We start from the raw sequence: 23,305 nt of genomic DNA, 5'->3' as shown, positions 1-23,305 counted from the left end.
TCTGACTCTGAGGCGAGAGTATTGCCAATTGAGTCACAGCTGACTCTTTGACACTTTGTACAGCAAGAGTAGAACGTAAGTTAATTTGTAAAAATCTAACAATTAAAGCTGTGTATTTTCCTTTGGTAGGAATGCATTTTCTCTTATCTCTCGATTTGCTGTAATGATGTTTGTAACAGATGTTTTTCTTAATACTCTGTAAAGTGAACTTGCAGCAATGGCTGTTGTTAACTGGATATGTAAACTTTAGTAGAAAGGAATTTCCTGAAGTAATTTCATTTGAAAGAAATTCAATGAAAATGTAAATCCATTCATACCATTATTATGAAGTAACCCCTTCCCATGATCTGATAATGTGATGTTAGTTCATTCTTAGTTCTGCCTGTCTCTGCAAAGAAGAAACTACCGTACATTGCAGTGTATATGTTGACCTTTGAAGCCTCAAAAAAATTCATCCAAAAGCAGGGGTTGACTTACACACCGAGTATGAAATATGGTGTTGGTGTCAGTGGTCGTCATTTTGAAATGTAAAAGAAAACAATACACAGGTAATTTAAATTAAGTCAATGTGAACATTTTATTGAATTAATTAATTCTACAAGGTTATCTTTAACCACAATCAAAGTATTTTTTAAACTGTCAGACTCATTGTCTTCAGCATCTGGCACAGGGTCACTTTGGCTATGGAATCATCGTAAGGACCCCTCTTGGATAGATTTGTCACTTTTGTTTTCAGAATCATTCCACCACCACAAATCATCTTCCCCTCCATCCATTGAATTGGATATTATGCATTTTTGAACAATCTGATGACAGTTTATGCACTAATAGCATTCCATGATTTGATGATGAAACCACACAGAGCATCAATTGGGGCAGCACATAAATTTCCGCTCTTTGTGAAGGTTTTTTTCTCCGCCAATCATCCACATATTCCACTTGGCACGAACGTGATCCTTGAATAGCTTGTCGAGTAACATATCCAAAGGTTGAACTACGGACATAACAGCCCCTGGTATAACTACAATTTGAGTGTTTATTCGTGGTTGGTCTCATTGGTTATAGGGGATCTGAGCATGTCCCACATTCATAAGCTGCACTCTGTGTAGGCCACAGGGACACCTATTCCACACATTATCAACCCAAGCTCCATCCACATCCATCCAAAAGTGTTCTGGATATGTACAAAAACTTTTTCAGCATGATTTTACATTTGAAAATTACCATAGGCTTTAATCGGCCAAGCGGGCTGGTTCACCATGAAGTGTGACTTCTCAAGTCCTGTGGTTTTCACTAGACCTATTTTCAAACCTTTCCACTCTACAGCTTTGTTGCTGGACATATCAAAATTCATGGGCATTTCATCCATGTTGCTGCTGTGGTACAATGGGTACTCGTGTTTTTGCGGCTGTCTGATGATGAATGGCTGGAAACTGGTCATTTGGGCATCGGTGTCTTTTGTTCCGAGCATTCCAGGTCTTCTGCCACAACATGGGATATTCTCATTTCATAAAACAGCTACATCAACCACCTGTTGCTCTGAAATCCTTGCTGGATTCAAAGTTTGATTTGGCTCACTTAAGTGTGCATTTATGCATTGCATTTCTGCTGATGATGGCTGGGATTTTATTGGGCCAATGGGAGTCTCGCCCACCAGTTGGAGAACAAGTAGGTAACTCCCATCAGTTCCTTGGGGATGCCTGATGGCATCAAGTGGCCTTCAGGCACTTAAGTGGCCATGTCAGTCCTTCCTTGCATCCTTAGGTCCTTAGGTTCCTTCGGTTCCCGGTGGCGGAGGTCCTATCTGCTGAGAGCTGCCAACCAATCGGAGTCTGGCAGCTCCTCACACTGCCAGTGCCAGTGGGAGAGATGGCAGCTGGCGGCACAGCACCCACCAGAGGCCGGTGCCACCAGCGGCCCAGGATCACTGAAGCACATCAGGCCACAGGTGGGTGAGAGTGGGAAGGGGATTGAGGGCTGGGGGTCACAGGAGAGAGGTTATCAGGGGAGTCAGAGGCAAGGGCTTGGGAGTGGATTTCACCAGCCACCCCCCTACCCAATACCGGATCCCCTGACTGGGCGCAGAGTGCCTGATAGCAAGGGCTTCCCCTCCCCCGACACGCCTCGGGATACCAATAAAAAATCCCAATAGGGTTTGCTGAGTGGCCTTCTGAGGGCTTAGGAAAGCCGTGCGGCCTCTATTCAATTCCTAAGCTATGACTAAATTGCTCATTAATGAGCCAATTCTCCACAATCAGCATCCCGGAATCCCAAGTCAACTCCTTCTGCCCTACTACAACCACAATGCACCAATGGTGGAGGATGGGGACCTGATCAAGTGGGCTACTGTGTACTGGATAGCCTTTCATCAGAAATGCACCCATCGTCCTCTCTGAGGTGCTCCCCCACCACTCACTACACCAGCGCTGTTGTTAGTGCCACCGCAGCCATCGTCAATGTCCTTAATGTAGTGTCAGAAGCCTTCCAGCTCCCACAATGCAGCCACTGGGACAGGAGCATTAGGATAGGTAAAAGGCAGAAACTAAGAAATTGCTCAAGGATGATTCGTAATTATTCCTGTTAATTATTATGCACAAATGGAAAAAGCTGCCTAAGTAATTTATTTCTCTGGATTTGGTGTTGGTGTGGACCTCACTTCTACTCTATGTTCTAAGATAAGCGTAGTGCCAGTCTCTGGCTTGGTGCTCACGAGGTTCAAATCGAGGGATGGTGCATGTTCAGGAAGGCTGTCCTCCCTTTCCTGAAGTCACACAGAGGTTTTGACATTTTCAGCATGTGATATGAAAAATAAGGTTAAGGGTTAGCTTGTGGTGTAAAGGGTGAACAAAGAGAAGTGGCTGGTGAAAGCATCTATGGTTTGTTATTTCAAGTATGTCATGTGTCATAGAAGTAAAAAAGGAAAAAGAGCATAAGGCATGAAGAATCCCTGGGCAACACCCAAAAATCTTCAGAAATAGACGTTTGATCACTACTACTTTATACTTTAATTAATGTTATTTAAATGGTATTTAATACTTTAATAATAAAATCTTTGCCCCTCCATAAAAAAAGACTACTTACTTCCGCTGATGAAAAACTCCCACTCACTGGATGTAATTAACTTTCCAGCTTTATAGGAGTTGAACAGTTGTTTGTGGGAATGCAGGCTGGCTTCTCTTTCTGTCTCTGATCTGTTCTTGATCCTTCCTCTGTGGTACACTCTCCACATCTACCATATTGCTCTTAGTAATATTGCATCAGACAACAGTAGTCTTCAAAAACTCTATTTTGAACACTGAACATGAAAGCAAATTTGCTGTAAAAAGCTGCTGGTTACAGTTGTGACAATTGTGGATCCAGTTTGTTTTCCTTGATCCTTCGGGTTATGGTTGATCATTCTTGCTATACAGATCATTAATAATCTCTTAAGGGCTGCACACACCTCTTGTGCTTTTTTATCCTGTAGCTCTTTCTACACTTTGATAAAAAGACAACAGACTTAGAGAAGCTTGCTCTTCTGCCAAGTGGCACAACACCAGATGGTACATGTGAACCTAGGAACATTTGGATTTGCAGTGTGCTGAAAGCAGTTTTCTGTGCAACTTTTTAGGCTTGAAAAATAAATGTTTAGTAATCTAGAATGTCACCTCACAAAGAATTTTAGGAGAAATTCAACTCCCCAATACCTCAGTTGGTGAAACAAACACGTAACTGAGCTGTATAGGCTGTAAGATCCCAAGTTTGAATCGAGCAATGGGTTATCCTATTTCAGGTGAGTGACAGGGAATGCTGCAACTGGTTTCTGTATCCCAAAGCTAGGTAAGGAAACATCAGCTAGGGATCCCACTCTTGACTGTTATCTGTGTGAACAATGAAGGTGGGATTCAGATCAAAAGTGATGCCCCCATAGTTGAATACCTTGTCAACATTCAGTGTGTAGTGATTCACATTAAGTACAGCCACACTGGTGGTATATCAAGTGTCGTTAATTGCCTGTGGTATCTTACCCCATCAGGAGTGTCAAAGGAAAGTCACTGTAGTCCCAGAGAATCATAGGCTTGCTCTCCCATTAAAGAGAGACAACTGGTGGTGAGTTTAACCTGAGAGCCACCACACCTCAGGTGAGGGGTGAGGTTGAGAAGGCGGGGTCTCAGTCAGTATGGGAATTGAAATTGCACTATTGGCATCACTGCATCACAAACCAGCTATCCAGCCAACTGAGCTAACTGACCCCCTAGGAGTCTATGCCTTCAAGAGAGATGGAGGGGAGAAAATTGCCAAATAAATTGTGGGAGTGTTTGTTTCTGACAGATCATTAGTGGCTCTTTCAAAGTTTGATCATGTTTTGGTTTAACTGCTACAGTCTATTTTCCACATAATGGAATACATTAGAAAATACTGAACTGATCAGCATTGGCTTTTCTTCTCTAGTTAGCAACAGTGAAGAGGAGGCTGATGATTACTGTGTGATTGATATCTTTTGTTTGACTTAAGTCACCAAAGAAATATGTTGAATTGTATTTGAAACAGGCCCTCGTTGCTTCATTGGCTTAAGGCAAGATGTGACCTTTTTATTTAATAATGAGAATCATCTATTATCTAAAAACAGTTCCAATGGTCACAGAGAAAATGCCAGCTTTTAATTAGCTTAAAGCATAACAAGCCCTTAAAAATGTCTTGTTTGATTTAATTTTATGTTTGAGAAAATTGCAGATATAAAGTGTGAAGCACAGTATCACATACTAGAAGAGACATATGGATAATTTTGGTGAAAAGCAATTATTAAAGAGCAAATATACTTAAATAAGATTTTATCTCATGCATGACCTATGTGAAGTGAAATATTAAAAATGAAACATTGCTTTCCATATTACAATCTTTTTACACAGGCTAAGTTAATTTAACTGATTAAGATGATAATTGCATTGAAGTTGTTAATGTATTGTAGTTCTGTATGTTACTTTGTTTGAATTTCTGGAACATTAAATGGCGAGAGGATCTTGGTTGAAGGTAACTTTGACAAAGTGGTATTGAGTTTAGAGGTTGCTTGTATCACAACTATATGGAAAGCATTGATGGGTTGTCACCGGCCAAGTTGATATATGCACACACTGTTTATATAATCTTCAATAAATCAACTGTTGCTTGCCTTTAAGGTATGAATTTTAAAAATTCATTTTTTTCTTTTTGCTAAATTGTCATTCATTGCTTTTCAAAATTGCTTAAAACACCATTTAATCTGATTCCATCCTCATAAATGTCACCTTCAAATTAAATTATTGCCACATAGTATTATATGTTGGTGTCGGCACCTTAATGGGCAATATGGTTTAGCAACTCTTCATTTCACAGCCTTCATGGGCAGTACTACATGTCTGAAACAACACTTAATATCTTCAGGGCAACAGTGCCTACATGTTATACATAAAAAACGAGTCCTTTCTACTTTTAATTTCCCACAATTGCTATACTTCTTCCTTTAGAGTGGAGAAAACCACTCATGATAACTATTAGTGATCTATTGAAGCAGACTGCCAGAACATGTAATCCTGGGCTGGGGAAGGGGCACTAGCCTTTTAAGTTGCTGCATCCTATACACCCCCAAAAATTGGCCACTCTACTACAAGCTGGAGCACGATCAGGAACCTGGAGAGAAGTTTTAAATCCTGAACAATGAGGACATGTGAATGTGAGGGTCAGACAAAGACAAATACAAAGCTACGCTTTACAATCCAATGTTGCTATAGTAGTGGTGTCACACCAATGGAAATGTTTTAATGCAAAAATACAACTATCTAAGAAGGTGTTTTATAATCAATTACCTGCTCTTCTAGAAAATTTTGAGGCAAGTGTATCAAGTTTGAAAGTATTTCAGTCATATCTGTTTATGTATCATATATGCCTATCACTAATCTATGTTAGATGACTATATCTCTCTATTCTCTATGTCCTATCTGGTATCAGCATTAAGTGTGCTCACAATATTTGCGTACATAATTACATTGGGAAAATATAAACTGTCCTGTATAACGGATTTAAAAATCTGTTTCAAGTCTTGTCATCTGTTTTTTTTAATTCATTCACGGGTTCTGAGCTACGTTGGCTGGGCCAGCATTTATTGCCCATCCCTAGTTGCCCTTGAGAAGGTGATGGTGAGCTGCCTTCATGAACTGCTGCAGTCCATGTGGTGTAGGTATACGCACAGTACTGTTTGGGTGGGAGTTCTAGGATTTTGACCCAGTGACAGTGAAGGAATGGCAATATTTCTGCAAATCAGGATGGTGTGTGGCTTGGAGGGGAACTTTCAGGTGGTGGCATTCCCATCTATCTGCTACCCTTGTCCTCCTAGATGGTAGTGGTCGTGGGTTTGGAAGATGCTGTCGAAGGAGCCTTGGTGAATTCCTGCAGTGCATCTTGCAGATGGTACACACTGCTGCTACTGTGCGTCGGTGGTGGAGGGAGTGAATGTTTGTGGATGTGGTGCCAATCAAGCAGGCTGCTTTGTCCTGGACGGTGTCAAGCTTTTTGAGTGTTGTGGGAGCTGCACTCATCCAGGCAAGTGGGGAGTATTCCATCACACTCCTGACTTGTGCCTTGTGGATGGTGAATGTTCCTGCATTGTATCTTTATGTGTTAAAAATTGAGGGTATTACATCTTTTAGTGTGCAGGCTCATCTAGAATCCTTCTATGTAAGCTCACAGTCCAGAATCAAAACTACATTTTCTGTTCAGACTGTTCCAATGATTGTGCAAAGACCCTATGAAGAGCAAAGGAAGGCTAACCTCTATGTTAATACATATGGCCCATGGAAAATTATGTATTTAATTGGATGCCTAATAAATTAAGAAGGAAATATGCAAATCTAATAAAGTTCAGAACATTGTGTAATAGTTATATACTTTGTTGATTTGATTTGTAAATTATACACGCAGGATTGGGATTGTAGCATCTTAAGTGAGACTTTGCCCTGTTTGTGAAAATTTAAACTTGAAATGGAACGAGTGTTAAAACAGATGTGCAGCTGGAAAACATTCATATCATATTCAGGGAGCATAGCCTTTAACCTAATTCCATGCAAATATCAGTCCAGTGTGATGCCAAAATTCTTTACAAATCGTTTCAAAGATTCAATCAAGGGGCAGCACAACTGACGATGTGATCATTTTGCCAGCACTATAATATTTATCCATTGTAGACTGTTAGGGCAGATTTTTACGGTCACCCAAAAATGGCACATTTGCAGGTAGGGAGACTTGTAAAATTTTCCGGGTGGCCTTTCTGCCGTCTTCCCGCCGGCCCCCCAACCTTCCTGTCATTTTATGGGTGATGGCCAAGGTCTAGGCCAAATTATTGGCCAATTAAGGCCGCTTGCAGCCGGGCCACAATTTTCAGCCGGCGGGAGGAGTAAATGTACGGGGAGGAAGCTTGGCAGACCCCTTTGCTCAGGCCTCAGGTGACAGGGGGAGGGGGGACTCTTTCAATACTTGGCCCCCTTTTGTGATTGGGTGCACCTCCCCCCCCCCACAAGCCACCAGTGTCTGCCCCCCTGGGTGCTCCCACCCCTACTGGTCATGACCCCAACCCTCCTCCGCACTCCACCACTCACAGACCTCTGCATGAGACCCCCATATTTACCTCCATCTGGGCTCCAGGACATAGAACCTGTGGACTGCTTGTAGCCCCAGTCATGGCCACTGCTCCCAGTGGCACTGCATGGGCTACAAGAGCTGCTGACCAATCAGAGTGAGGGGCAGAAATCCCATCTCCAGCCAATAAATGCTCCTTGGGGAGGGAAACCCTGCCACCCATAAAGTTCTGCCATTAAAGTTTATTCAATTTCAGCTTCTTCATTCATGCTTTTTATTTACTTTTTTTAAATCATTAAGCACTGTGGGAGGAATATAAGAGATGTACAGGGTTACTATTTCCAACTTCAAGTGCCTTCATAGCATATGAAGTGTTATGCTGGCAAATGCTCAGTCTTTTCAGCTCAAAAGTGTAAGAAAAATAATGCTAGAGAAGGATAAATGGGCATCATTGTGTGGAGTACTTGGATTAGTAAAATAAAAGGCATCCTTTTCTTAGTATTTTCAATCCAAGGGAGAAGCTCCTATTGCATGATAATAGTAAGATTCACATTGGTTAATAATAACTTTTGTTTGCAGCCTGGATAAGAATATGCATTGAATACTTTGCTGCAGACTTTTTTTATCATATATAAATTATATCTGTAATGTCTTTCCTGTGTCATGAGTCTAACTAAGTAAGAATACAACGTTGGGTTTAAATTTCCAGCACTTGCATTTGTTCCAAGAGAATCATTTTTTGGCATGTATGGACGGGCTGAAGAAGATAATTTTTTTTTAACTGTTCTTTCCAGCAATATGGAGATGTTCTTATTTTTTCAGTGAAAGTTAATTTCAGAAATTGGGCACTTGCAGATGTATGTTACTGACCTCTGACCTTATGGGCTGAACTTTGCCATGGCTTCGAGACCCCAATGTTGGGGGCAAAAAGTGGGTCACAAGCTTGCACTCGCTGGCAACAGGATCGGCTCGGTGATTTTACCATAGGCTGCCCCCTAATTACCCGCCTATGGGCCTGCTGCCCAATTAAGGATAGCTGGTGAGCTCCTGATACTGCCAGCCCAATCAGTGGGCCAGCAGCTCTGAAGCCTTGCCAACACTACAGGGAGAGGTGGGCACTGCAGAGGCAGGCAGGAGACCTCTGGGCACCTCCAGGCAAGCGGGTTAAAAGTTAAAAATTCAGGGAGCTAAGGGTCGGAAGGGAACCCCTCCAGGCGCAGGTCACTGGTGTCATGGGGGCTACTATTCCTGCCCACAGACCCCTCTTTTGGGCCATGTAACCTCTGGCTCCAATGGTCCCACCCAGGCTGCTGCAGGCAGGCTGCCCCCCAACCACTGGCAAGATGCCAGCGGCCCTATAAAATGACCCTTAATACCATAATAATGCCTTAACGCTTTAGCTTTGCAAACTGGCTTCCCACTTCCATGGACTGGGCAGCCGATCCACCTCGCAGCCCACCACTGGGAAAATTTTCTGGAGACAGGATTGCACTGGGAAGCTTTCCCAACGCTGCTCCCTGCTATTTTACTGGCTGCCCCGCCTCCCAGCCCAACCCGCGGGTCAGTAAAATTCTGCCTCCATGTTTCTGAATTCTGGCAGAAAATTGATAAATATTTACCTGCCCCCCTAAATTGCTTTAGTTGTGATGGAAATAAAAATTCAGAGAGATGTCTAATAGGTGGCTGAATTGACATAGGCTGGTCTATACCATCAGCCACTGTTAAAATTACCCCCACTGAATAGTTCTGTTTCTGTTGGATTAAAATAGCTCACAAGAATCAAGCTCCAAAGCCGACAGCCTGCTCCCCAGGCCCATGCCCATGCTGCTATCTAACTCGCAGCTGGGAGATGTATGAGAGTGATCCAAGATGACTCATGTTCTGATTTCTCTCCTCCTTATACTGTGAGCATCTCCTAAATTCTGTCTCTCTCTGATAACTTGCTGGAGTTCGGAAAAGGTGAGGCACATAATTCAATGGGGTGGTGCAACCCTATTGGTAACTTTAGTGCAAAGAACCATTGTGGAATAAATATTGAAAGCTCATTGTTTTTTTAAGTGCAGTGAGTTTGAATTGTTTATATTACAGTGTAGTAAATGCTATCATTATATTTTTTTCATTATTCACAATATTTTTGTTTCTCTCAGATTACAATAAGTCACAAGAACCAGGCTCCAATGTTGAAGGCTCCACCTCCCAAGACTGGCTTTGTTTCCTCAATCATCAAGCGAACCAGGAGCTAAGATACAAGGATAAGATGGGAGAAAAAAAACTGTCCTGTTGAACAGTACGGTTTTCTTTAAAAGTGAGAACAAGGAGAACATGGGAATTAAAACTATAATTAAGAACAAGTTGCACTCTATAAGGGCCAGTTTTCAATTCTACTCTTCCTGTCAGGAATCTCGCCCAGCAGAAGTGAATAATGGGAATTCAATTATGCACTGGGCATGTTTTCCTGACTATTTACAATAATAGTCAAAATTATTTGGAAAACACACCCAAAATTCCATTAGGCACTACTGCAAAGAAGCCAGAAAAATTACCCCCAGATTAAAATAGTGCAGACCATTCATTTGCACAGTTGCTATTACTGTGATCGAATGTATGAATTAAATCACGAAGGTTAACAGGCACATGTAGCATTAGTCTTCAGTTTATGCATGACAAGCATTTATCTTTTATGGCATATGAGTTCAAATTGCATGAATTGCATTGGGGTTTAAGGGCAGGCCTCCATTCCCAGCTTTTATCTTTTGGTGATAATTGGGAAATTATTTTTGGCTCAAAGCCATTTACTTCAATAAAAGCTTTCCTGTGGTTAGGATGGAGGGCTAAGGTGATAGCAATTACTGTCATTAATTTTTAAAGTACAGCAAAGCCACATAAAGCAACTATGCTATATTAGTAACAAACTCATATGAAATTCCTTGTCCAAGATTTAAACTAAAGTGTTAGCTAATGTCTTCATTAAAATAAAAGAATTGCATAGAGATACATTAAGGAATCTGTTATTAGTACCACATCAAACAAATTTTTTAAAAAATTCTAACTGATAAAAGTTATTAAAATGAAACTGTAAAAAAATATGATGGACAGTTCCTTTTGAGTCACTTTGCCAGCCTTCTGCTTGTTCATTCCACTTCCGGGATTTCCTGCCAACAGTAGTGGGGGTGGCGGGAATGAATGGGCAATAGCAGGGACTCAGTAGAATATATTCTACCGAAATTGCTGAAATACTATGCAAATGACAGAAATTCATCATCCAACATAATTACTGTCATTTGCACTGTAGCAATGCTGGATGCCAGGGATAATATATTTCCAACTTTTCAGCACATGACGTTGTTCAGTGGAATGGCTCATATGAAAAGAGGGGAGCAAAGAAATAGTGCAACCAGATGCAGTTCAGGAATAAGGTGAGTCATTTGGAACATTTGCACTTCCGGTGTGTGGAGCTCTATGCTAGTAGCGCAAACTCATAATATTGGCCAGAAGAACTTAGAGAGAAAGAGGTATTGATAGATGAAGTGAATGGGAAAAACTGTGGCAAATAGATTTCAGTGTAGACAAATGTGAGGTCATCCACTTTGTTCCATCCTTTTTAAATCTAGAATACTTTCTCAATGGTGAAAATCTAGAAGCAGTAGAAATTCAAAGAGACTAGGGTGGCCAGGTACACAGATCATTAAAGTGTCATGAACAGCTACAAAAATTAATCAAGAAGGCTACTGGAATGCTGACCTTTAGATCCAGAGGACTTGAATACTAGTGGGTAGAAGCCATGCTTCAGCTATACAAAGCCTTGAATAGACCACACCTGGAGTATTGATAGGTTCTGTGCACCACATCTTAGTAAGGATATACTGGAGGGAGTGCAGTGTAGATTTACCTGAACTCCACAGGTTAAACTACAAGGAGAGATTACTCAAATTAGGCTTGTGTTCCCTGGAATTTAGACAGTTAAGGGGTGATTTAATCAAAGTCTTCAAGATGTTAAAGGGAACAGAGAGGGTAGATAGAGAGAAAATTAAGATGCTGTCAGACTTGCTGAGTTTTCCCAGCATTTTTTGTTTTTGTTTGAAACTTTCTGCTGGTTGGTGAGTCTACAGATGGAGTTTTCACATTCAATTTGTGAGCCTGACGTTGGGCTGATTTCTGGATTGCGAACCCAGGTGTTCACTTGGCAGGACATGGCACAATTTTGCTGGAGGATGCCAGTTAAGAAGGTGCCTCTAGGAACACTGTTCAATTATGCACGCTGGGCAGCTGAAGGATGCAGGGGAGCCAATCAGAGTGCCTGTAGTGAAGGGTGGCTGGCAGGCTGTGAATGCTGTGTGCTGCTGAGGTGATTGGGGAAGGAGAGGGCAGCACAAAGTGGAGGCATCATTATGAGACCAGCAGCCAATTCTTCCAGCCAGCACTAACCAGTGGATCCATCTGCAAATGACAAGCACACAATTGTAAGCATTCACCTGTGGATGTCCTGAGGATTGCCAATTTTGTCCTTTAAAGTGACCATTGCATATGACTCTCATGGAGCTCTGACCTCCCGCTCTGTTCTGATGAGCTGCAGACATAGTAGGAATCCCTTGCACCACCAGCAAAATTCCATAGCCTTCCAAAATGTCCACTAATTACCTTCATAAATACCTTATTTGGCTTATTCCCATAGCTGATCAGCAGGTTGCTATTCACACACATATCCCATCACTGGGAGCAAGGCGGCAAGCTAACTAATTTCTCAGCCCCTCTGCCACCCCCCACAACCTCTAATTCTGCCTCTAATGGCCTGGGAAAATTCACTCCGAGAACTAGGCGCCATAGTCTAAAAATTAGAAGCAGACCTTTCAGGAGTGAAATTAGGAAATGCTTCTACACCATAAGGTGTTAGAAGTTTGGAACTCTCTTTTACAAATCAATTCATGTTAGTCAAGCCCCGCTAATGTCCACTGTGACCCTATGTATGCAATAACCAACATTATAAGGAACGTTTCCTGTAAGAGCTTTTCACATTGTCCATTACTTTAGGGATTTTGAGAGGATGAGCCAGTCTGCATGTCAGACTTTAATGTCATTCGTTGGTAGGAAAGGTTCAAATGAAATGAGCTTTAGAAAGCTATTTCACTGGCCTACATAATCAAGTCGTTTTTTTCCTGCTAGCTATTTCATTTAGCAGGAGAACTGATAGAATGTTTCAAACAAAAAGTGATAAATTGATTTGGGGGAGGCAATGGCATAGTGGTAATGTCACTGGATTAGCAATCCAAAGGCCCAAGCTAATGCTCTGGGGACATGGATTCAAATCCCACCATGGCAACTGATGGAATTTAAATTTAATTAATAAAATCTGGAATTAAAAGCTATCCTCAGTAATAGTAACCATGAAACCATTGTCGATTGTTGACCTGGTTCACTAATGTCCTTTAGAAGGAAATCTGCCATCCTTACCTGCATGTGACTCTAGACCCAAAGCAAGGTGGTTGACATGTAAATACCCTCTGAAATGGCCTGGCAAGCCACTCACTTGTATAAAACCGCTACAAAGCCTAAAAGGCATGAAACTGGACAGACTACTTGGCATCAACCTAGGCACCAGAAACGACAATAGCAAACCCACTCTGTCAACTCTGTAAAGTCCTCCTTACTAACATCTGGGGGCTTATGCCACAATTGCCACAGACAAGTCAAGCAACATAGTCATACTCACCTAATTACACAATATCCAGTCACCACCATCACCATCCCTATCCTGTCCTACCAACAGGACAGACCCAGCAGAGGTGGCAGCACAGTGGTATACCATCTTGAGGGAGTTGCCCTGAGAGTCCTCAACATTGACTCAGGACCCCATTAAGTCTCATGGCATCAAGTCAAACATGGGCAAAGAAATCTCCTGCTGATTACCAACTTCCTGGCCCCTTAACTTCTGAATCAGGACTCCTCCATTTGAACACCAATTGGAAGAAGCACTGAGGGTGACAAGAGAGCAGAATGTACTCTGGGTGGGGGATTTCAATGTCCATCACCAAGAGTGGCTTGGTAGCACCACTACTGACCTAGTCCTAATGGACATAGCTGCTAGACTGGGTCTACGGCAGATGGTAGGGGAACCAACAAGAGGGGAATAACTACTTGACCTTGTTCTCAAAAATCTACCTGTCGCAGTTGCATGTGTCTATCACAGCATTGCTAGGAGTGACCACTGCACAGTCCTTGTGGAGACAAAGTCCCTCCTTCACATTGAGGATACCTTCCATCATGCTGTGTGGCACTACCACCGTGCTAAATGGGATAGATTTTGAACAGATCTAGCAACTCAAAGCTGGGCATCCATGAGGCGCTGTGGGCCATCAGCAGCAGCAAAATTGTACTCAAACTTGTAATCTGTAACCTCATGGCCTGTGTTATAAAGTTGATTTTCCAGGCAACTTTTCTTGGTGAGAATATTGAATTTTATTTACAAGACAGCAGCAGCAGTTACCTAAAAATGAGATATCTACCTGGCGAAGCTAAAACACAGGACTGCTTGCATGTGGAAATAGCAGAAGCAGCATGCAATAGACAGAGCTAAGCGATCCCACAACCAACAGGTCAGATCGAAGCTCTGCAGCCCTACCACATCTAGTCATGAATAGTGGTAGACAATTTAACAACTAACTGGAGGAGGAGGCACATCAAATATCCCCATCCTCAATAAAGGGGGAGCCCAGCACATCAGTGCAAATGATAAGGCTGAAGCATTTGCAACCATCTTCAGCCTGAAGTGCCGAGTGAATGATCCATCTCAGCCCGCTCTGGAGGTCCCCAGCATCACAGATGCCAGTCTTCAGCCAATTCAATTCACTCCACATGATATCAAGAAACACCTGAAGGCACTGGGAATTGCAAGAGCTATGGGCCCTGACAATGTTCTGGCAATAGTACTGAAGACTTGTGCTCCAGAACTTGCCGTGCCCCTAGCCAAGCTGTTCCAGTACAGCTACAACACGGACATCTACCTGACAATGTGGAAAACTGACTAGGTATGTCCTGTTCACAAAATGCAGGAGAAATCCAACCAGGCCAATTACCGCCCCATCAGTCTACTCTCGATCATCAGTAAAGTCATGAAGTGGCCGTGAACAGTGCTATCAAGCGGCACTTACTCAGCAATAACCTGCTCATTGACACTCAGTTTGGGCACTGCCAGGGCCACTCTGCTCCTGATCTCATTACAGCCTTAATCTAAACGTGGACAAAAGGGATGAATTCAAGAGGTGAGGTGAGAGTGACTGCACTTGACATCAAGGCAGTAGATGCCTGAGTATGGCATCAAGGAGCCCCAGCAGAACTGAAGTCATTGCAAATTAGGCAGAAAACTCTCCACTAGTTGAAGTCATCCCTAGTGCAAAGGTAGATGGTTATGGTTGTTGGAGGTTAGTCATCTCAGTTCCAGGACAGCACTGCAGGAGTTCCACAGGGTAATGTCTTAAACCCAAGCATCTTTAGCTGCTTCATCAATGACCTTCCTTCCATCATAAGGTCAGAAGTGGGGATGTTCGCTGATGGTTACACAATGTTCAGCATCATTCATGCCTCCTCAGATACTGAAGAAGTCCATGTCCAAATGCAACAAGACCAGGACAATATCAAGTGGCAAGTAACATTCGCACCAAACAAGTGTCAGGCAATGACCATCTCCAACAAAAGAGAATCCAACCATCGCCCCTTGATGTTCAATGGCATTAACATCACTGAATCCCCCACTGTCAACATCCTGGGGGTTACCATTGACCAGAAACTGAACTGGACTAGCCATATAAATACTGTTGCTACAAGAGCAGGGCAGAAGCTTGGAATCGTGCAATGAGTAACTCACCTCCTGACAGCAAGACCTGGACAATATTCAGACTTGGGCTTATAAGTGGCCAGCAATACTGATATGAACATACAAAATAGGAGCAGAAGTAGGCCATTTGGCCCCTTGAATCTGCTCCACCATTCAATAAGATCATGGCTGATCTGTTTGTGTTTTGAATTCCACATTCCCATCTACCCCTGGTAACCTCTTATCCCCTTGCCTATCAAGAATCTATGTACCTGTGCCTTAAAAATATTCAATGACCCCCGCCTCCACTGCCTTTGGAGGCAGAAAGTTCCAAAGTCACACAACCCTCAGAGAAAAAAATTCTCATCTCTGTCCTAAAAGGGCAACTCCTAATTTTAAAACAGTGCCCCCTAGTTCTAGACTCACCCACAAGAGGAAACATCCTTTTCACGTCCATCTTGTCAATGCAGTTCAGGATCTTATACACTTTAATCAAATCACCCCTCACCCTTCTAAACTCCAGTGGAAACAAGCCCAGTCGGTCTAACATTTCTTCTTAAGACAACCCGTAAATTCCAGGTATCTATCTAGTAAACCTCCTCTGAACCGCCTGCAATGCATTTATATCCTTCATTAAATAAGGAGACCAAAACTGTACACAATATTCACAATGTGGTCTCACCAATGCCTTGTTTAACTGAAGCATAACATCCCTACTTTTATGTTCAATTCCTCTCATAATAAAGGACAGCATTCCATTAGTCTTCTTAATTATTTGCTTTACCTGCACGTTAACTTTTTGTGACTCATGCACTAGAAAACCTAGATCCCTCTGCACCTCGGAATTCTGCAACCATTCTCCATTTAAGTAATACTCTGCTTTTTTATACTTCCTGCCAAAGTGAACAATTTCACATTTTCCTACATTATACTCCATCTGCCAAATTTTTGCCCACTCACTGAACCTATCTAAATCCATCTGCAGTCTCCTTATGTCCTCTTCACAACATATTTTCCTATCTATCTTTGTGTCATTTGCAAATTTAGCTACCATGCCTCCACTCCCCTCATTTAAGTCATTGATATAAATTGTAAAAAGTTGAGGCCCCAGCACAGACCCCTCGTCACATGCTGTCAGTCGGAAAAAAACCCATTTAAACTAGAAATTGGGGGGGGGGGGGGGGGGGTGGAGGGAAGGGTAAAACTCCAAGAAGTATGACTAATGGGAAACAAAGCAGCAGGTTAGTGTGTGTGGGGGTGGGGGGGGGTGTGGATTCAACTTCATGGAAAATTATTAAAAAACTGAAAAGAAAGGAGAGCCCAAGAGAGGCTATTAAATTCTCCAGAACACAAAATAGGACAGAGTGTTTGGAAAGGGCTAGGAATCTAACTTCAAGCCCATCAGATAAAGGGACGACAATGAGAAAGGGGACGGGAAATACAGGACTGAAGGTGTTGTACCTGAATGCATGCAGTACACGAAATAAGGTAAATGAGCTTGTGGCGCAGATTGAAATTGGCAGGTATGATGTGGTGGACATCACGGAGACATGGCTGCAAGGGGATCAGGACTGGGAGCTAAATATCCAAGGATATACATCCTATCGAAAAGATAGGCAGGTAGGCAGAGGGGGTGGGGTTGCTTTGTTAGTAAGAAATGAAATTAAATCGATAGTAAGAAATGACGTAGGGTCAGATGATGTAGAATCTGTGTGGGTAGAGTTGAGGAACCGCAAAGGTAAAAAAACCATAATGGGAGTTATGTACAGGCCTCCGAACAGTAGTCAGGATGTGGGGCACAAGATACACCAGGAGATAGAAAAGGTGTGTAAGAAAGGCAAGGTTACAGTGATCATGGAGGATCTCAATATACAGGTAGACTGGGAAAATCAGGTTGGTAGTGGATCCCAAGAAAAGGAATTTGTGTAATGTCTACAAGATGGCTTTTTTGGAGCAGCTTGTGGTGGAGCCCACTAGAGAACAGGCAATTCTTAATTTAGTGATGTATAATGAGGCAGATTTGATAAGGGAGCTTAAGGTGAAGGAACCCTTAGGAGGAAGTGACCATAATATGATAGAATTTACCCTGCAATTTGAGAGGAAAAAGCTGGACTCAGATGTAACGGTATTACAGTTGAATAAAGGCAACTACAGAGGCATGAGGGAGGAGCTGGCCAGAATTGACTGGGAGATGAGCCTAGCAGGAAAGACAGTGGAACAACAATGGCAGGAGTTTCTGGGAGTAATTTGGGAGACACAGCAAAAATTCATCCCTAGGAAGAAGAAGCATACTAAAGGGAGGACGAGGCAACCATGGCTGACAAGGGAAGTCAGGGACAGCATAAAAGCTAAAGAGAAAGCATACAATGCGGTGAAGAGCAGTGGGAAACCGGGGGATTGGGAAGCCTACAAAGACCAACAGAGGACAACTAAAAAAGAAATAAGGAGGGAGAAGATTAAATATGAGGGTAAATTAGCCAGTAATATAAAAGAAGATTGCAAGAGTTTTTTTAGATGTATAAAGGGTAAGAGAGAGGAAAAAGTGGACATTGGGTCGCTGGAAAATGACGCTAGAGAAGTAGTAGTGGGGAACAAAGAAATGGCGGAGGAACTGAATAGGTACTTTGCGTCAGTCTTCACGATGGAAGACATGAGTAACATCCCCAAACTTCAAGAGAGTTGGGGGGGCAGAGATGAGTATGGTGTCCATTACCAAGGAGAAGGCGCAAGGAAAACTGAAAGGTCTGAAGGTGGATAAATCACCAGGACCAGATGGATTACACCCCAGAGTTCTGAAGGAGATAGCTGAAGGGATAGTGGAGGCGTTAGTGGTGATCTTTCAGGAATCACTCGAGTCAAGGAGGGTCCCAGAGGACTGGAAAATTGCTAATGTAACCCCCATGTTTAAGAAGGGAGTGAGGCAAAAGACGGGAAATTACAGGCCGATTAGCCTGACCTCGGTCGTTGGTAAGATTTTAGAGTCCATTATTAAGGATGAGATTTCAGAATACTTGGAAGTGCATGGTAAAATTGGGCAAAGTCAGCATGGTTTCATCAAGGGGAGGTCATGCCTGACAAATCTGTTAGAATTCTTTGAGGAGGTAACGAGTAGGTTAGACAAAGGAGAGCCAATGGATGTTATCTACTTGGACTTCCAGAAGGCCTTTGACAAGCTGCCGCACAGGAGGCTGCTCAGTAAGATAAGAGCCCATGGTGTTAGAGGCAAGGTACTAGCATGGATAGAAGATTGGCTGTCTGGCAGGAGGCAGAGAGTGGGAATAAGGGGGTCCTTCTCAGGATGGCAGCCGGTGACTAATGGAGTTCCGCAGGGGTCAGTGTTGGGGCCACAACTTTTCACTTTATACATTAATGATCTAGATGAAGGAACTGAGGGCATCCTGGCTAAGTTTGCAGATGATACAAAGATAGGTGGAGGGACAGGTGATATTAAGGTGGCGGGGAGGCTGCAGAAGGATTTGGACAGGTTAGGAGAATGGGCAAAGAAGTGGTAGATGGAATACAACGTCGGGAAGTGTGAGGTCATGCACTTTGGTAGGAAGAATAGAGGCATAGACTATTTTCTAAATGGAGAGAGAATTCAGAAATCTGGAGTGCAAAGGGACTTGGGAGTCCTAGTCCAGGATTCTCTTAAGGTTAACTTGCAGGTTGAGTCGGTAGTTAGGAAGGCAAATGCAATGTTGGCATTTATTTCGAGAGGACTAGAATATAAAAGCAGGGATGTGCTACTGAGGCTTTGTAAGGCTCTGGTCAGACCACATTTAGAATATTGTGAGCAATTTTGGGACCCCGTATCTCAGGAAGAATGTTCTGACCCTGGAGAGGGTCCAGAGGAGGTTCACGAGAACGGGCCCAGGAATGAAAGGCTTAACATATGAGGAACGTTTGAGGACTCTGGGTCTATACTCGATGGAGTTTAGAAGGATGAGGGGGGATCTGATTGAAACTTACAGAATACTGAAAGGCCTGGATAGAGTGGACGTGGGGAAGATGTTTCCATTAATAGGAGAGACTAGGACCCGAGGGCACAGCCTCAGAGTAAAGGGAAGACCTTTTAGAACAGAGATGAGGAGAAACTTCTTTAGCCAGACAGTGGTGAATCTATGGAATTCATTGCCACAGAAGGCTGTGGAGGCCAGGTCATTGAGTGTATTTAAGACCGAGATAGATAGGTTCTTGATTGGTAAGGGGATCAAAGGTTACGGGGAGAAGGCGGGAGAATGGGGTTGAGAAACTTATCAGCCATGATTGAATGGCAGAGCAGACTCGATTGGCTGAATGGCCTAATTTCTGCTCCTATGTCTTATGGTCTTATTTATGCATACTCTCTGTTTCATGCCAGCCAGCCAGCCAATCTTCTATCCATGCTAATATGTTACCCCCTACACCATGAACTTTTATTTTCTGTAATAACCTTTGATGTAGCACTTTTATCAAATGCCTTCTGAAAATCCAAATACAGTACATCTACAGGCTCCCCTTTATCCACAGTGCATGTTACTCCTTCAAAGAGCAGCAATAAATTGGTTAAACATGATTTCCCTTTCACAAAGCCATGCTAACTCTTCCGGATTACCTTGAGTTTTTCTAAGTGTCCAGCTGTAACCTCTTAGTGATCAATTCTAACACCTTCCCCACAATAAACATCAAGCTAACTGGCCTATAGTTTCCTGTTTTCTGCCTCCCCCACTTATTGAATAAATATATTTGCTACTTTCCAGTCTGATGGAACCTTTCCAGAATCTAGCCGCACAAGTGCCAGGAAATGACTATCTCCAACAAGAGAGAATTTAACTATCTCCCCTAACATTCAATGGCATTACCATCACTGAATCCCTAACTATCAACATCCTGGGGGGGGGTTACCATTGACAGAAACTGAACTGGACCAGCCATATATAAATATGTGACTACAAAAGCAAGTCAGAAGCTGGGAATTTTGCAGCAAGTAACTTACCTCCTGATTCCCCAAAGCCTGTCCACCATCTACAAGGCATAGTAAGGCATTTGATGGAATACCCTCCACTTGCCTGGATGAGTGCAGCTCCAACAACACTCAAGAACATCCAGCACAAAACAGTCAGCTTGATTGACACCTCATCCGCCACTTTAAACAATCACTCCTTCCACCACTGATGCACAGTGGCAGCAGTGTGTGCTATCTACAAGGTGCACTGCAGTAACTCATCAAGGCTCCTTTGACAACATCTTCCAACCTCGTGAGCTCTATCACCTAGAAGGACAAAGTTAGCTTATGCATGGAAACATTACCACCTGCAAGCCACCTCCAAGCACCATCCTGACTTGGAACTATATCTCCGTTCCTTCACTGTCGTTGGGTCAAAATCCTGGAACTTCCTTCCAAAAAGTACTATGGGCAGAATTTTGCCCTTGATGGGCGGGCGGGCAGCCAATCGCCGCCACCGAAATGAGCCCCGCTGCCATTTTAAGTGGGCAGGCCAGTTAAGGCCCACCCAGCATGTTGCCCGACGGAAACCGCTATGCGCTTCCTGTGCAGTGGGCGGGGGTGGGGGGGTGGGGGTGGGTGGGGAGAGATTCCCCAACTGCCAGAGTGCGCTCTTTTGCCTCAGGGAGATCGTTGAAAGGCAGTGAAACTTTAACAATAGAAAAATTTAAAAATCATTAACATGTCCCCCTAATGTGAAAATGTCACACGAGATGGGACATGTTAATGAAATACACAAAAACTTTATAACAATTTTTAAATTCCAATATCAAACCTCATCCCGCCACTGGATGAGGTTTGTACAAAAATCACACACCTGCCTGCCCGTTGGGCCTGTGCGCCGAGCCGAAGGTCACACGGGCCCCTCAAAATCCTGGCCAATTGGAGAGTTAATGGCCTTAACAAGGCCTTTAATTAATGGTGGACGCGTGTCGCGCTGCATAGCGCGCCCGCCGACTGAAATATCGCGATGTCGCACGCTGATGTCGGGACGCTCGCACGACGTCAGCGCGCGACATTTTAAGTGCTGGCATGCGGACTCCGCCACCCGCACATCAGCCAGAAGATTCTGCCCTATGGGTGGCAGTGGCTCAAGAGGTGGCTCACCACCACCTCCTCAATGACAATTAGAGATGGACAATAAATGCTGACCTAGCCAGCGACACCTACATCCTGAGAACGAATAGAGAAAAATTAAAATCCGTGTTATAGGTACAGATCTTGTCCTCTGAGGCAAGAAGTCTGTTTTGTGTAATGTTGGGAGTTAATTTTAGCTTTGAAGAACCTGATGGATTTTCATTTCATTGAAATCAGCAGAATGAAAATCGAATGAAGTCTATAATGGACAGGGAACACATTCTGCCAACTGACTGTCCAGGCAGCAAAGCTGAAAATGATAACCTGTTGAGTCAGCTCAGCTATGTAGTTTCCTTAAAAAATTCTTTTGGAAGGAAGTCCAAAGTTGTCCAGCCAGAAGTTCTGGGTCATTGTTCTGTCCCATCATCTGCTTCCCTCAGAGGACAGAATTTTGACAGTTCACAGCCATGATATTGGAGAGAGCTGTCTGCAAAATGTGACATTCCCCGAGGGAAAAACTGACAACCTAACAAGCCCCATCCTACCATTTTGGAAGGGAGGTGCAAATTTTGACTCTTCACTATTTATAGCAAGATCATAAGCATGTGTAAAGAAAGTGTTTACAATGTTGCTACACATAGTAAACAACAAAAATCTTTCCTCCTTCAGTCCACAAGACTTGATGAGCAGAAAGTGCATAAACAGTGCAAAATAACTATTTATGGATAAATTAAATAATGAAGACATAATACAGTGGAGTAAACATCACACCTTCAAACCTGTTTTACATGTCAATTAATGGGAGCAGCCAATACAATGAAGCAGCTTCTAGCTTTTAATTAATGGGGTATCCATAAAAAGGCAGCACTGAAAGTGAATAATGTCAATCAAAGAAGTGCCACTTATAATCCATCTTTTATAGTTATCAATGCATGTGGACAATTAATTATTCAACAAAAAATTGTCAGAATATTCTGAGAGGATGACTAAAAATAATGACAAACCTTTTCCTCTAATGTATTTATTTTGACTTTTTTTAGTGACAATATAACCAGAAGGGTGATAAGGATTTTTATTTTTTAAGGAGTGCCTGAATGGTTGGTGGATCCAAATTTAATAGTAGCTTTTAAAAGGTAATTGGTTACTGTATACACTTGTAAAGGCAGAATTTATAGGGCTATAGTTTCAGAGTGGGAGAGTGGGACAAATTGGATAGCTCATTCAAAACCCAGCATGATGGGCCAAATAGCCTTCTTCTGTGCTGTAATATCCTAGTATTCACTACAAAACTCTTAAGACAACAGCAAAGATCACATCTGTTTTGAGAAGGGCAAGTCCTAACCCAAGATAGCAAAGAGTTTAAAATGTTTCCTGAAATGTATTTTGATATTAAGATTTTGTGCATGATTTTTGCATGTTATTATATGCAAAATGCCGGTCTGGATATGTTATGACTGTATTCTAATGTTTTACCATCAAATACTGTGGTTTTAAAATGTTTTTTTTTAATGCCAGCATGGAGTGGATTTGTTTGCTAGATGCTTGCCTTAAAAGTGCATGATTCATAGTTATATGCTCTGCCCATGGCATTTTTAAAAATTATTCTTCCCTTCCATGATTGGTATTGACTAGACAAAATAATATACACAATTTCACAGCACAGCAAGTTTTATCAGAACATGTCACAATTCATTTCTGTTGTGATGTGCAGATAAGGCTTTCCAGCAACATAAATGGCAGTTTATCGAACAAGCTTCAGAGGAGTGAAAGCAGTAGGTTTGTTCCCTGTTGTTTTATGGCATCTGGTTCATCACCTGCTTGTAGAAGCAACCTTTCCTTTCTGCGGATTT

At 42.7% G+C, this 23,305-nt stretch overlaps 1 protein-coding gene across 6 annotated transcripts in view; it reads left to right on the top strand.

Moving 5' to 3' along the window:
- Positions 1-10,588, top strand: part of dgkb (diacylglycerol kinase, beta) — a 959,831-nt gene extending 949,243 nt beyond the window's left edge. For all 6 annotated transcript variants that reach the window (XM_078535051.1, XM_078535068.1, XM_078535062.1 and 3 more), the window contains one exon: positions 9,735-10,588. In XM_078535051.1, coding sequence (XP_078391177.1) covers positions 9,735-9,830 — 96 coding nt within the window. In that variant the 3' untranslated portion in view covers positions 9,831-10,588. The remainder of the gene's footprint in view (positions 1-9,734) is intronic.
- Positions 10,589-23,305: the final 12,717 nt, after the last annotated feature.

The sequence above is a fragment of the Cetorhinus maximus genome, chromosome 3 (assembly GCF_964194155.1).
Source record: "Cetorhinus maximus chromosome 3, sCetMax3.hap1.1, whole genome shotgun sequence".
Classification (NCBI taxonomy): Eukaryota; Metazoa; Chordata; class Chondrichthyes; order Lamniformes; family Cetorhinidae; genus Cetorhinus; species Cetorhinus maximus.
Note: the sequence above shows the minus strand (reverse complement) of the source record. Positions and strands in the feature narration are given on the sequence as shown.